Genomic DNA, 16,333 nt, shown 5'->3' on the forward strand with positions numbered 1-16,333 from the left:
GCAATAAATCAAGGTCAACACAACAGCCTCTTAAACATCTACAAACTCTCAAGTCTCAATTATGCTTAAGTGCTCATATAGGCCATAAGTAAATCAATATTCTTCAGAAAGGTCTTGTCAATATAGCGGATAAATAAAATAATGTTAATTAAAATTAAATTGTCAAAGCTTACTTGCACGGGATGCGCTGGTTTAAGCTGCAGTCATGACCTTATCTCCTAAATGCAATCCTAATGCACTCGCATTCACATATATAAACCTTATTGACAAGTTTGGGTGAGTAAATGCAAAACGCACAAGATATTGTACCTTCAGTGCCCTTAGATGGCAATATCGCTTCTTTATAGCAGAAATAAACTGCTGCAGAAAAAGTTAGGTGCCATGAAAAAAATAATGTGCATTACTCATCACAAATGTATTGGACATTTACTTGTTCAAAAATGTAGTCAAGTAGAGAGTAAAAGTTGCTTATATCCTTGTTACTCAGTACAACTACAAAGTAACCAAAAGGATATTTAAGTACAGTAACTAATTACATTTACTCAAATACTTTACACCACTGCCAACAGTGCAAATTTTGGATGTCTCTTATCTTGCCATATACTTCTGGTTTTGAGTCTGTACTTACAAGCTGATGAGTTGAATGAGGTGTGTTTAATCAGGAAGAGTGTGAAAGTGTGTAGTGTTGGTGTTCCTTCAGGAACAGGGTTGTGTAACCCTGTGATAGGCTCTCAGATCACCAAGTATCAGCTCTGAGAGCAGCACCATTTAGCACAGAAGGGGTAGAAGAGATTTTTTGGTGTCATTTGGAATGGACAATAGGTTTTATTTAATGCAAAAAAATCTGAGGCTACTTTCCATACTGTATCCTTTTGAATTTCAAAAATCCATACTTCATATTCTTTGTGTAAGATGTCTCTTTACTTTGCAGCTGGAGACTGAGATCCAGATGGTGTCCGAAGCCTACGAAAATCTGGCCAAATCATCCACAAAGAGGGAAGCTCTTGAGAAGACTATGAGAAATAAGCTGGAGATGGAGGTGCGCAGGGTACACGACTTCAACAGGGACCTAAGAGGTGAGAACAAAGTAGGATAATTGAATGAAAAAGCAGGATTGAAGAGAGTATTAGAAAATGAAAAGAGGGTCCATGAATTGTAACTTGCCACTGTATCATATCTTATGAATAAGCAGTAACTTCAAAGCATATTTGTGTCATTTTTATTATATATTGTACCATTTTGCACTAAAAATGTAGTTTGTTTTAGTTTTCTGTTATATTCTTAAAAATCAGCCAGAGTAGATCTGTTTATGGTTGACAGGGTGAAAAGGATTACTGGATCACAGTAAGATATAACCAGTTGCAGTAGAGCAAAGTAGAGCTTCAAAATCTTGTTAACATTATGTGTATGAACACTATGGGGTCAGTAAATGAGAACGTTGTGGTGGTCCCACCTGGCTCCAACATTCTGTCCTTCCCATTCAAAAAAGGCTTATTTTTCTCCAAGTTCAAAGCATTTGAAGTTTCATTCAGTTTGCTTTCTTTTGTGTCTCATCTTGTGGCTCTGTGTAGTATTTTTTATTTTTTTTTGGAGCCCAAAGCAACAGTCTCTCGCTCTCATTTTTCTGCTGCTGTCAGCAGGCCCGCTCTGCCTGAGTGTGGCCACCTCTACGATCATGCCTCACCGTGTTCTTTAGTCCAGCAGAAAACAGAGAACCCCAGATTTATGGCAGTATGCCCAGACTTTAAGTCCACAGGGAGCTCCAAGAGTTTTACAGCAAATTTTTCTTCTCTCTCTTGCCGTTCGTTCTTTCACCCTGTGATTCTCATATTTTCTGTAGCCTGATATACTACTACTACTATTGTTCAAGCTTAGATTTTATTAAAGTAGATTTCTTACAATTAATAATTACTGTTGTTTGCAAAGGTATCGATCAATATTACTTTTGTTTATTTTTAGGGTCAGGGATTTCAACAAACTCCCAATTATAACTATTAAACTTCAGTGCAAATACTGTCCTAATATGTTTGTGCTAGGGACACAAATGAGCTGAGGTGCTAATACTTTTTGCCATCTTCATGGCAACCACTAAAAAGGTTATACTGTATCTAGTGTTCTTATCTATATTTTAGATCTAGATAACAATCTTAATTTTGAGAAGCACTGAGGCACAGTTTGGGAGAGGCATTTGATTCTGGAATGCTCATCTCACAGTCTGGTTGACTTAACACGGGGAAATATTGTTTTAACGTTTGGCCTGCTTCCTTGATGAATGGTTTGCCATTTAAAAAAAAACAGCAACCCCCACTTATATAATGGCCCTTTTATCTGGGCCAGTTTTTGACTTGACTTAGCACATTGTGAATTATGTCAAGACCGCTCTTTGGGAATTGTAAAATAAAATATAAAATGTTTGTTAGATTTTTGTTTTCCAATTTGCTGAGCAACCAGTCCCATTGGTATATAATTTGTGAGAAGAGGCATGGAATATGAGCTACATATTCTTGGGTGTTTTGGTAGGATGGAGAATAGTGCACAAAGCATATGTTGAAATAATCACAGCTGTTTTTCTGCATTTGCTGAATGTATGAAGTAAATATTCAATATTTTTATTTTGCTATTTGTATTTTGGAAATGTTTCTTTGTGATTTTCTTCACAAAGAAATAATAACCACATTTGGTAATGAGATACCATATAAACTTTCACATGGATACATTTGATCTGTTTGACACAGATGGTCTTGTTTTGGTATCCTATTTTCTAACACTGATTTAATCTCTTGCACATGAACAAACTTTATCATGGATTATCATACTTTTGAATCATAAAATTGGGGGAAAGTATGATGGTATTGTCTCTTTCTTTCAACAGAGCGAATGGAAACAGCCAACAAGCAGCTTGCAGCAAAAGATTGTGAGGGCACAGAGGACAATCGCAAAACCATCTCACAGCTTCTGGCTCAGAGTAAGTGGACCTCTTCATCTATTAGAAATCTAAAACTTCCTTGAAGCCAATGTGATGCACTTGTATTTATTATAGATTTGTAAGCAAATGTCAGATGAGATATTTTAGGAAAAGAAAGTTCAGAATGTCCATTTTACTCATTTATCAGACAAAGAGAATCAGAGAGAGAAGGAAAAGCTGGAGATCGAGTTGAATTCGCTTCGCTCCACCAACGAGGACCAGCGCAGGCACATTGAGATCCGTGACCAGGCCTTAAACAACGCCCAAGCCAAAGTGGTCAAGCTGGAGGAGGAGGTAAAGCTCATTGATAATCAAGGTTATAGTCAAGGTTTAAATGGTAATTTTAGGAATTCTTTGTATATGATTTCACTCTATAAAGCTGTGGTTTCAAATTTACGATGTATGCCATTTTTAAAAACATTATGAATTTAAAATTGGGACACTGCGACAACAAAGCAGACATTTAGGTTCCCACTCCTCAGGTGTTCGTATTCTCACCTACAATTCAACAAAATTAATTTACATTTTCTTTAATTAAACGCATTTGTATGCCCCCTTGTGGTTACATTAGCCAAGTTTCCATCCATTTTTTGCACTGTTTTGTTATCGATAAAGCAAATATGTGGGGAAAAAAATTACGAAATTTGCTATCGCCAGGATGTCTCCATCCAGTTGGCCTTTTACCGATAAAATGGTGTGCGTAATGACGTCATCCCTAAAAAAAAAAAATGCAGAACAGTTAATTTGTCTGGTATGCAAACATTTTAGGGTCCATAAAAACACTTAGTACAGTGAAATATTCAGTTTTTGCTTATTGCAACAGTCTTCAACGCCTTGAACATGCAGTGGTGGTTTGACGCAGCCGAGAACGCATACAAAGCAAAAGATCATTCAAAGCAATAAGAGTTATTCGTTCGGGTCCCGTTTTTCGTGGTTTTTTTTTTTAAGCTTTGATTGTGTTTATAGTGTGCAATATAACATGTTCATGTTTCGCGTGTAAAAAAACTGTATTTCTCACATAATTTACTTATCTGTATACCGCTGTTTCCACGGTCATAAAAACGGGCTGATGACTTCCTTGTTCTATGAAGTCCCTCCTTCAGAAATACGTAACGAGTTCTGATTGTGCCAGTGGTTCCTGTGTTGTGATTCGACAGCAGCTTAGCGCTCCTTGCCCGGAAAGGTCACGCCTCTTACCATAGCGTGGAGATGCACGCGCTCAGTGTTATTGTAAACATGTCTTTCATTTTACCCTATCAATTTGAGCCGGAATCAGACCCGGTGAATGGACTGCGGGATGAAAATAACAGCGTTTCGACGACATGGCGACAAACACACTCTACAAACGCACCTCTTGTGTATTCCTGTGGGCGGAGGTTAGTCAAAAAACTGTTTTAGTGACGTCATTAAAGAAGGAAGTAGAGGGATGTAGTCCAAACTGGCCATTCGATGTAGGCGACTTCTGTTAAATAAAATATCTCGCTTGGCATTGAACTTTGAGCTTTAAAATTTTACAGATTTTATTTATACTCTAACAACAACATTACACACTAACTAAAGTTTGAAACATGGGATCACGAAGAATGGGACCTTTAACAACATCAAACCCATCAAAAACATCAAATCGCTCAAATTGATTTTTTTTTTTCCCAGAGACAGATGGAGCTGTGTACTAAAACATTTTATTTGTGTATTTACAAATTTTAAGTGGTCTGCATTAGCTTAACTGAAGCTTATTCTCACATCATTTCTTGAGAAATTTTATAGAAATGGCATTTCCATCAGATCTATATCTTTAAACATTTTAAAGCGCTAAAAATCCTTGGATGGAAACCTGGCTATAGTACATCACTCTCTCAAAACTAAAGAAATCTCAAATGAGTTCTGTTTTCATTTATTTATCTATTTATTTTGTCTAGGTGAGGTACTTTGCCTGTTTGGCACATCTTTCACTGGAGAGATTTTAGAGAGGGCTTGATCTATTCCAGATACTACACACATTACTTTAAAATGAACTGACCATTGAACAATACAGCAGAACAGATTGCATTTTAGGAAAACAAACAAACATCTGTCAATATTTTCTGCTTATGAGTGTCTGTTGTTAGTAAACAGTGGGTGAACTTTATCGAAGCAAGCATTAAATGAACATTTCATTGAGTCATCATCACCCACTTACCCTCAAACACAAGTGTGGTACTCTACCACAATGTTTAAGCTCAAAATTCTCAAGTTCTTTGAAGTCCTTCCCGTCAACTTCTCATTGCTGCAGTTAAGATCTTCAAGCTTGAGTGAACCGTTGGCTGCAACTTTCTTTGAAACCACACATCTACTGAGGCCAAAAAAAGCTTCAATAGGGAGAGAAACCAAGAAAAAAACCCTTTAAACCGAAGTAGCGTTGATGGTTCTGAACTTCGCTCTTGAGCATTTGTAACAGTTGGAGTCTGTGTTTGAGCTCTTCTGGCATGCTCCCAGATGGCCCTTTGGCCATCGTTGAACAGGGGCGCACCCTTGCGTACCAAAATGCACCGGGCCGTTCCACTTTTGTTCTTCCCTGTCACAAACGCCTGCTTGTTCCCCGAACAAAGCCTCTTGAGTTGTCTGGCATGAAAGGACTTGAAGATGGCTGAATTCTTGCCCTCTCCACCCACCCCTTCCAAACAGGAGCCAAATACTTTTGCACTCTCTCTCTCACTCTTCTGTGGTATGATGCCCCCCCTCCCCCCAGAGCTAAATTAGGGCATTCATTTTGGCTGCAATTATGACCACTGGTGTATTTGAAAGATGTAGAAGAGAGAGAGAGAGAGAGAGAGAGAGAGAGGTTGAAGGATACAAGGAGGTATTGTAAGGTGGATGGGTGGGCTTCTGTGTGCGGCGTGAGCAGCAGCATCTGACCTGCATTCTCTGTTTGTATAGCTGAAGAAAAAGCAGGTATATGTGGAGAAGGTGGAGCGGATGCAGCAAGCTTTAGCACAGCTTCAGGCCGCATGTGAGAAGAGAGAACAGCTTGAGCATCGGCTACGTACTCGACTGGAGAGAGAGCTGGAATCACTGCGAATGCAACAGGTAAGTGATGCACAAGCTTTCCTCTATTTAACCACATTCTGGCCCAGAACTTTTCGTTATCATAACAACCTTATTTCCAGCCAAAAATATAAATAATCAGATATATAGTTTTGTGAAATATATATATTTTTTCCTCTTTGAACCTTTCTCTACGACAATGATCTGTTTCCCTATGCACCCTCTTTCTGCCTATCGAATTTTTACTGACCCCTAATCTGGACGAAAGGTTGCAACTCAGCCTCCTATGTGGATGTGTGTTTGTGCTGAGAGAAGAGGAGGAGTAGTAGACAGCTGTATTCTTCATTAGTGGCCCAGAAAGTGGACATCCTTCCTCTGTGCTGTTCATTCATTGCTGTTAGTCAGCACGGCGATTCCTCATGACCAACTTGAACCTGTTGCGATATCAGCGTGGGTAGGCCTGACGATTAATTGTCTGAAAAATAAATTCCAGTTATGCCGATTAATTGCCAGTTTTAGGGCTTTGACATTTATGATGATTAATTGTCTATTTTAGGTCTTTGTCATACATTTTTGTGTGCTTCATTCATTAAATAATTGTGATGAATTTAATCCTTTGTAAGTTATCATTTTACAGTGTAAAATAAGATTAGTTAACACCTTTAAATATTAAAGAAATTTATTAAATTCAGTAAATAACTGATACAATATGAACAAACACTCAACAACAAACTGGCCAATCCCAGAAAAGGTGATTATACAGAGTATGAACTAACGGTCACTTTTTTTATTTGTTAAACACAATTCAGAATCCACTATATACACACTACTTCATTATAGAGAAAACAACAATAAAAAAAAAAATGTTTTAATAAACTAAATATATAATCAGAAGCTATGACAAAAAAATTAGTGTAATTTAACAGCAAAAAGTAATTCTTGAAAAAAAATCTTTTTATTTTTATAATTTGTAATTTTATAAAATCGCTATTTGTATTCTTATAAAATACATTCATGTATTCGTACATGTGAATGTAAAGAATTGGCATGCATATATATATATATTATATTATATTATATTATATTATATTATATATTATATTATATTATATATATATATATATAATATATATATATATATATACACACACACACACAGTCAAACCAAAAATTATTCAGACATTGATATATTTTTACTAGTGGGTGCAGGACACTATAGTTCATTTATGTAAGTGAGTGTAGCAAAATAAAGTAAACTGTGACATATTATACCCAAAAATTATTCAGACACTTTGACCTAACCATTTTTGCTTAAGTGTTATCTGACATAATTAAGATTAATTTTTTCTGACACAGTTTAACTCTGAGATCTTGTCATATTTTATTACCAATTATTTAAACTATAATAATATATAAACTGTATAATATATATATATATATATATATATATATATATATATATATATATATATATATATATATATATATATATATATATTAGGGCTGTCAAAATAATGCGTTAATTACGATTAATTAATCTGAGAAAAAACAACGCGTTAAAAAAATAATGCAGATTAATCCATTTCCTTTGAACCTGGAGAAGTTCTAGCCACAAATCGACTGTAAAATGGAGGGAGACGAGAACACGCTGGCGCTGCTTGGATCATTGACTGGAACATTTACTTATAAAAAACGGCCTGATGGAAGTGTTGATAAAAATAAAGTCGTCTGCAGCAAGGAATTTGCATATCACCGGAGTTTGTCCACTCTAAAGTAGGCTACCACATCAATGCAAAGCATCCAGGAGTTAACGTTAATCCGGAGGTACGACCTAGCACGTCGTTAAAGTAGATATTTCATGTTTTCTATAGAAATATTTCTCATGTCTCTGAGGCGATCAGCCTATACGCTGAGTTTCGGTTCATTCATGTAAGACGCATTCCAGTTCACGCGCCAGTGATCGCGCCCTCGCCTCCATGTCATGATTATATTTTCTGCTATATTTGCTTCTTATTTATTGCATCCAGGTAACTGGTTGATGAAACATTGATTAAAATTAAGATACAATTTGTACAAAACGAAGTTCACTTTAAAGAAAGGCTTTCTACCAAACAAAACTTCATGAAGTGGTCAAAATCATGTCTGACACACTCCATATCTCCCAATATATTCACTTTTCATAATCAAATAGATGAATTTAAAACATAACATAGGACTATTTAAACATAAATATGAAACCACGTTTTCTTTAATGTCTACCAACACGAAGTACAGTACAGAGAAATTTCATGTGTGAATTACCAATTAAAATGTGAACAAAAATAAAAGCAATTAAATGTGTTATTATAATTAAAATGATGGGTAATAATAGATTATGACAGATTTTTTATGAACCTGTCCGTCAAAATGACAGACAAAGTTAAAGTCTAACGCAACTTCTGGTGTTACGGCACACATCATCAAATCTTCTTCCTGAAGCACTTTTGAATTTATTTCCTTAGCATATTAGGTCATATTGTTGATTGTTATGGCCATTATTTGAACAGTGAAAATAATAATAAAAGAGCTTTTGAATGTAATGTCACTAATGCTGATTATTCATTGATTAATTTGATTTTAAATATTTAATACTTTCACAGCAAAAATTATGCAAAAGTTATGTATAATTTAGATTAATTAATCACAGAGTGTGTAATTAATTGGATTAAAATTTTTAATCGATTGACAGCCCTAAAATATAGCACTGGAACACTGCATTTTAAATTATATATATATATATATATAATAATTTAAAATGCAGTGTTCCAAATTATTATGCAAAACAGCATTTCAAAATACTTTATAGTTTCTAAAGGATTGAAAGTGTGGTTTTGCATGAGTATGAGGTAACACAGTGCTGTTTATCATATTAGATAAATTTTGAGTGTATTGAAAATGATGCTATAACGTTACTCTGTGCGTTCGCTCGGTGGCTGCTGTGAGACATTTGTTGCACACTGCAGTAAGATAGATCGATTTTAGAATATCATATTAAGTGATGGATGGCCTGTGTTGATAAATGGCATGCAATTAATTTTAAAACGTATTGTATGATGGAGAAAATGCTGTATTACTGTTACTAAAAATAAAGCTGCATCTGATTATGCTATGTTAGCTACCTGACAAAATAGTGTTTTTGGTAAAGCATGGTAAATGGTAAAGCATGGTACTCGCAAAAAATCAAGAAAATTAGATTTAATAAGACTAAACGTGTTGAGCTATATAACAATAATTAGTTTTCTAACAAAATATTACTCTAGTAAAAGTTTTAAGTACTCCTTTCCAATTTTACTTGTGTAAAAGTAAAAAAGTACACTGAGGTATGTAGGCAGAGGACGTGTGTGTGTGAGCATCCCAACAACTTTAAATTAAAGATCGGTAATTATCATCTGTGACAGGTCAGACGCGCATTAGGGGGCTGTAATAGAGGTGTGGCGGCAAAATGCCTAACTCTCTAAAATGAAAACTGATCAAGATCCAAAGAAAACTTCAATAAGCAGCAAGTTAGCTAAAATGGCAGCAGCTGCTTCGAAGGCTAACAAGGAATTCTTTCTGAGGGTGCTGACAACAGAGCTGGAAAGATGTGAATATCTCAAAAATGACATGAGTGCGTTAATCATGTCTTCCCTAGCACCAATTCAGCTTTCCATGGAATCATTTAAAGAAACTGTGGATGCATTTGGAAAGCATCTCACAACCGTGGAAACAATGGTTGGGGAAAACTTTGAGGCCCTTGAAGTCTGACCGGAGGCAGACATTACTGCTTTAAAAGCAACCAACGAAGCGCTGTTAGACTTTGGATGACCTGAAAAATCGCTCACACAGGGCAAATCTTCAGATAATAAATGTTCCCAAGGACAATGAAATCAGAATGGACAAGATCAAGTTTACTTCGGATCTGCTAAAAGACGTCATGAGGGATCAGGTGTTCGAGAAACCACCAGAACTGGAGAGAGCACACCGGGCATTGGCACACAAACCCAGAGATGGTCAGCTTTACCCAGCTTTAATTCACATTACATGATTTTAGATGGTGATCTAAACTGTGCAATTGGCCCAAATTTGGACCGCTCCAACCCAAAACCACAGGTCCTTTCTAAAATGGCAAGTGAAATCTCAGCCTTTTTGAACCAGATTGGTTGTGTAGACCCTCTGGCGTTTCTACAAACTTCATTATAAGGTTTTTTCTTATGCTCCCTTACTACTAGGGTTCTCCTTTCCTTCTTATTACACAAACTGCATATGGTGATTAAACTCATCTCTGTTGTCAGATAAATCATTTTGCCAACATGTATCTTCTTCATTTGACCATTTTTAAAAATTTAACTCAACGGAGCAAGTCACCCAGTTTCTCTTTGGAGACACTGAAAGTAGTGCTCAGGGGGACATTATTTCATATACTGCTTTTATTAACAGAGAGGGAAAGGAAAAGACAACAGCTAATTGAGACAAATTTGACAGTCTGCGCTTCTACACCTTATAAAGAAAGGATTGATCTTCAGACCCAATATAATTTAATTTCATCAAGTCAAGCAGAACAGCTTATTCTTCGGTCACAAAGGTTTTTTCTATGAACACAGTGGTCGACTCTTAGCACATAAGCTTAAATCCAGGTCATCAGCACAGCATATGTAGATGATGCTGGGGATTTAACTATTGATCCCCTCACAATTAATAACATTTTTATCAACTTTTATTCTAGCCTTTATAAATCAGAAACCCCTAAGTATCAGTCTAAATTGGTCAAGTTTTTTGATCAAATAAATGTCCCCACTATTTCATTGGAACATAAAAATGACTTGGATCATCCCCTTCAGCTGCAATAAATATCTGCGACCATAGCAGCTTTGCAAAGTGGCAATGCCCCGGGGCCCAATGGCTTTCCGATCTAATTCTATAAGAAGATTATCTCCACTCCTGCTCAATATGTTTGAACATTCTCTGTCTCAAGGAATTCTGCCAAAGTCCCTAACCGAAGCACTGATAACAGTTATTGAAGCCTGAGAAAGATCCAACACAATGTAGCTCATATTGACAATTTTTATATATATATATATATATATATATATATATATATATATATATATAATTTTTTTTTGTTTTATTTATATATATATATATATATATATATATATATATATATATATATATATATATATATAATTTTTTTTTTGTTTTATTTATATATATATATATATATATATATATATATATATATATATATATATATATATATATATATATATATATATATATATATATATATATATATAATATATATAATTTTTTTTTTTTTTATATATATATATGAGTTGTTGACTGCAGTCGGATCACAAATGATTAATTCGGTGTGATTTGTGAACTGGTTTAACGGGTTCATTGAAAAGAATCAGTTTGTTCACAAATCAGACACTGCTATTGCATCTCGGAGCGTGTGACGATTCCTTCAGTTCAAAATAATAAGTAATGATATGTTTGTATGAAATGTAGTGGAGTAAAAAGTACAATATAATGCTTTGGAATGTAGTGAATGAAAAAATTCTCAAAATAAAAATACTCCAGTAAAGTACAAATACTTGAAATATGCACTTACAGTAAAGAAGTAAAAAGACTTTGTTACTGTCCACCACTAGTTAGGGGTTTAGGTTTTGTTTAGTCAATCAGCACTGTAATTGACATGACCAATGAAATCCTTAGAATTAGCTACATGGGCAGGGTTTGCACTTAATTGATTTGGGGGGAAATTACACAACACAACTGATTGTATATTAGAATGTTGCTAAGCTACTGGTGTGGTAAACTCGACTCTTGTACATATCCACTCTGATAAAGTTTGAGGTTAGCATGTTGCCAGGCATGACTCGGGGGCCGTTTTTAACCAAAGGCCAGTGGCTTTAACATCTGTGCTCTGTAAATGCATGGAGAGAGTGGTTTGTCAGCAACTCTCTCAAATAATGTCCGGTAAACTTGATCCTCTGCAATTTGCTTATAGAACTGGCCGTGGTGTTAAGGGTGCCACTCTTACTCCGTTGGACAGGGCTGTAAAGCATTTGGACTCTGCAAATTCATACGTTAGGATTTTATTCATGGACTTTTCTTCTGCTTTTAGCGCTGTGAATATAAACACACTTTTAAGGCATCTGGAGGAATCAGAGGTGCATCAAACCCTGATTTTATGGATTAATAGTTTCTTACGGGACCGCCCACAACATGTGCTGGCGAATGGTAGAAAATCTGAAAATGTGGTTTTAAAAAATGGTCTCCCACACGGATGTTTCTTTTTTCTATTTATACAAATGAGATAACCTGTTATGATGAAAATTTGATGCTTATAAAATATGTAGATGACATGGTGGTGATTATTGGTGAGAAACAAGCATCTCTGTGATCTCTACATTGTTATTACTCTACCGCTATTTTGGCAGATACTTCTCATCCCCTTTACAGTTCATTTCCAGTACTTCCATCAGGTAGACGGTACAAAGTACCTTTGATTAGTTTTGTCGAGCCTTTGTCTGAAGACAATTTTCTACCCCTGTGGGGCTAGACAATAAAGCTTTTGAATTTTGAATTTGAATTTAAAGAAAACTTTATGCGTTTTGGCCGTTCATTTACATGACAGCAGTGTTTTGGGAGCCTGAAAAATCAAAATTTTGAGAATGGGTTCAAAGTGTTTTTGTAAAACAATATTGTTAGCGTCTCCGGGTAAACTACAAAAATGCTAATTTGTGAAAACAGTGACGTCATGTATTTATTTATTCAGTCTATAGGTGCGTAGTGTTTCTTTACAAAGAGACATCACCAACTACTGCCCTTACATACAGCTTTTTTTAGTCGTTTTTGCGGATCTGTGTGAACAAGGAATGTTGTTGTTGCTACGTGAAAAATCCAAACAAAAAACTTTTCCATTTTTAATACATTGTCGTGTAAACATACCCTCAGTAAGCATAAAATACACAGCACAGGCAATCAATCAATTTAGCATTGATGGCAACACTAGTGTTGATTTTGTCTTGTTTAGCTAGCTTAAATAGGGGGAAAAAAAGCTATTTTTAGTCAGAATTGAAGATTTCTTAATGGTTCTTCCTCTCCTTCTCTTGCTCTCACAGAGGCATGGTGGTTCTCAGAATACAGTTGGTCCTGAGTTCAGCACAGCAGCTCTAATGGAACACCTGAGAGAAAAAGAGGAGAGGATTTTGGCCCTGGAGGCTGACATGACCAAATGGGAGCAGAAATACCTAGAGGAGAGCGTCATGAGGCAGTTTGCGCTGGACGCCGCTGCATCTGTGGCCACACAAAGGTACTCAAGTTTAATGCTATACACTAAGCCAACCCTGTAGGAATATAGTAAGTTATTTAAGATTTCTCTAGGGGATCGTCCGGAAAACTAAGAGTGAAAAGATATTTGAACTAAAATGGACAAAATTATGAGTTTGCAAAACAATAACACTAAACTGGAACTATAAAGAACACTGTGTGTTCATTTACCAGACGCCTTCATTCAAAGTGAAGATATGAATTATTACGAATACTGAAACTATATAAAATTAAAGTTCTAATTACTATTAGATACAAACAAAAGTAAAACTATCTATGCATGATTAATGAAACTAAATTTAAATAAAATAAATAAAATAACTAGTTAAATTTTACTGAAAATCTGTTTCTCATTGGTTTTTGTGTGTTAACTTCTAACCTATCCAGAGACACATCCTCTGCCATCAGCCACTCCCCCAGCAGCAGCTACGACACTTCGGTGGAGGCACGTATCCAGAAAGAAGAAGAGGAGATTCTCATGGCCAATCGGCGCTGCCTGGACATGGAAAGCAGGATCAAGAACCTGCACGCTCAGATCATAGAGAAGGACGCCATGATAAAAGTGCTGCATCAGCGCTCACGCAAAGAACCAGCCAGCAAATTAGATACCCCGGCCATGAGGCCCTCCAAGTCCCTCATGTCCATCGCTATGGGCACTGGCAGCTCCAGTGGCTCCGGGCTGCTGTCACACTCTCTGGGCCTCAGTGGAAGCAGCCCCATCACGGAGGAACGCAGGGAAGACCGCAGCTGGAAAGGCAGTCTGGGTACGTGAGTCCGGTGTGAAGTGAGAAATAGATCTGAAATTACAGGTGGGACTGTTTAACCCTCAGAGAAGCCCCTGTTGCAAAAAAAAAGTAATACAATAATACATATTTTTACTAATAATGTAATGGCTGCTGGAAATTCAGCTTTACCATCACAGGAATAAACTACATTTTAAAATATATTCAAATAGGAACCAGTCATTTTATATTGTAATAATAATATTACATTAAACAAATTGTTCCTCTTCGTGTTCCAGGTGTTCTGCTGGGCCCAGAGTTCAGAGGTGACTCTTTGAGGACAGAGTCCATCTCCTCCTCTCCATCTCCAGTCTTGCCCTCCACCCCAATGCCAGCTGCCACACACTCAAAGACTGGCAGCAGAGACAGCTGCACCCAGACGGAGAAGGGTCAGGAGGCCAGCAAGCCAAGCACACCCGCCCTGCAGAGCGTTCCAGGACCCAGCCGGATCAGCAGCCCAAGCCCCATCTACATACCCGACCGCATCGCTGGTACAGCATACACATGCACAAAATCACGTTAAAAGGGTATAAACCTGTGTGTTCTTCAGGTTTTGTTTTTCAGTGGGAAACCAACCAAACGACTGGTTGAACAGCATTGAGCTGTATGTTTGTCCTTGCATGCATTTGGTGAGAACGCAATGGAAAGTTACGGAAAGGAAAAATGGACATTTTCAATCAAATTAGTTTAGTTTTTTTTTATAACAAAATTATATAAATTAGATTATAGAAATTATTCAGTAATACATTGAACAACACACTTCTGTGTTGAGCATGTTTTTAATTTCTGAACAAAATTAATTTTGATACTTTATGCACCCCTAAAAAAAAAAAAGAAATGTCAGGGTGATTCAACTGTCCTGATATAGTTATGAAGAAAAAAGCCTCCTTAAAAGAATGAAATTATTGGAAAGAAAACTGGGTAGTTTGACTTTTTTTTTTTTTTATTTCTTAGATAAAATGCACTGGACAAGTTTTGTTAAAATAGTATTATAAATATTTATTTACTGCATCATTTATGTGGTGCAGCCAATGTGCATGCAGAGCAAAGGTTAAAATTTTTTCAAAACCCTATGAAACCAACATAAATACAAAGAGTACATTTAAAAAAGAAACTAGTACAAAACTGGCTTGTTAAAAGATTTTTTCCTTTACCCTGTCCTTATTCACTACTGACCCATAAACATCTGCATGCGTCTTTGTCTCTACAGATGTGCCAGTGTTTCACACCGGTACATTAGAAAGGAGAGCGCCAGTGCAGTCGCTCCCGCAGCAGAGCCTCCCACCACAGGACGTGGACAGCGAGATGGTGGAAATACTCATCTGATCACACACATATTGACAAATACACAACTCAAAGCAGGTGAAGGATTCCTTCTCTCGGTTACATTTTCAGATCAAGATTGTCAGGACAGAGGGGTTGTTTAGGAACAAACTTTACAACAACACTTTTTTTGTACAGTATTGTCTGGTGGACTTTTTTCCCCTCCAGACCCTCGGACCAAATATACTGGCATCATTTTTTACATTTATTGCACTACTTTGTGTTTGTATTTACTTATTTTTTGGTATGCAATTGTTTTGTTGTGTGTTCTAATACAAATGTGGCACTTGAGTATCTTGCAAAATGATGAGTAGCCAAACAGTTGTTACATGTAAATACTGCATCAGAATACTGTAAATCTGAATGTCGTAGGGCCTTTTCTTATTCTAGGACGCAATGTCTGTACGGCATGTTCTGTATGGTTCACAGCGCACTGTTTAGGAGCAATGGACCAACAAGCATTCACCTGTGTGTCCAGAAGCTCCAGAAGTATGTGAAAATATGAGTGACCCAACTGGTTTTGGGTTTGTCTGTGTGAAAGTCTGTAGGTTTTCAATCAAAACTGAGGTCCATCATTCCAGTCGAGTTACAGCAGCCACAAATGTGCCTTGGTTGAGAGGTACCACACACACAACGGACTTTCAGATCTGTCCTTTCAGTTTGGAAATCCTCCAAACCTCTCGTTTCAATGTGATGGTTACTCTGAAGTCATTTTTTGATAGCTAGCTTTTTTTTTCAGTCTTGTGGTTGCAAGACAGACATTTAACTCTTGACCAAAGGAATCCATAAAAAAGACGCAAATTATACGCACATTTTTTAAAGAAGGGCCAAGCAACGATCCTCAGGTTATTAAGAGGGTCTAACCCACAGGTGTCCAAACCTG

General features: G+C 36.5%; 1 protein-coding gene across 9 annotated transcripts in view; it reads left to right on the forward strand.

The window, feature by feature from the left end:
• Window positions 1-16,333, forward strand: part of amot (angiomotin) — a 53,775-nt gene that overhangs the window by 37,199 nt on the left and 243 nt on the right. For 7 of the 9 annotated variants that reach the window (XM_067374973.1, XM_067374978.1, XM_067374974.1 and 4 more), the window contains 8 exons: window positions 932-1,076; window positions 2,873-2,965; window positions 3,114-3,259; window positions 5,882-6,031; window positions 13,138-13,328; window positions 13,733-14,109; window positions 14,367-14,618; window positions 15,338-15,477. In XM_067374973.1, the coding sequence (XP_067231074.1) occupies window positions 932-1,076; window positions 2,873-2,965; window positions 3,114-3,259; window positions 5,882-6,031; window positions 13,138-13,328; window positions 13,733-14,109; window positions 14,367-14,618; window positions 15,338-15,453 (1,470 nt within the window). In that variant the 3' untranslated portion in view covers window positions 15,454-15,477. Of the gene's footprint in view, window positions 1-931; window positions 1,077-2,872; window positions 2,966-3,113; window positions 3,260-5,881; window positions 6,032-13,137; window positions 13,329-13,732; window positions 14,110-14,366; window positions 14,619-15,337; window positions 16,321-16,333 lie in introns of those variants that run through there. The other 2 variants (XR_010893532.1, XM_067374972.1) reach the window with 2 other exon arrangements.

Source organism: Chanodichthys erythropterus, chromosome 22, assembly GCF_024489055.1.
Source record: "Chanodichthys erythropterus isolate Z2021 chromosome 22, ASM2448905v1, whole genome shotgun sequence".
NCBI classification, from domain to species: Eukaryota; Metazoa; Chordata; class Actinopteri; order Cypriniformes; family Xenocyprididae; genus Chanodichthys; species Chanodichthys erythropterus.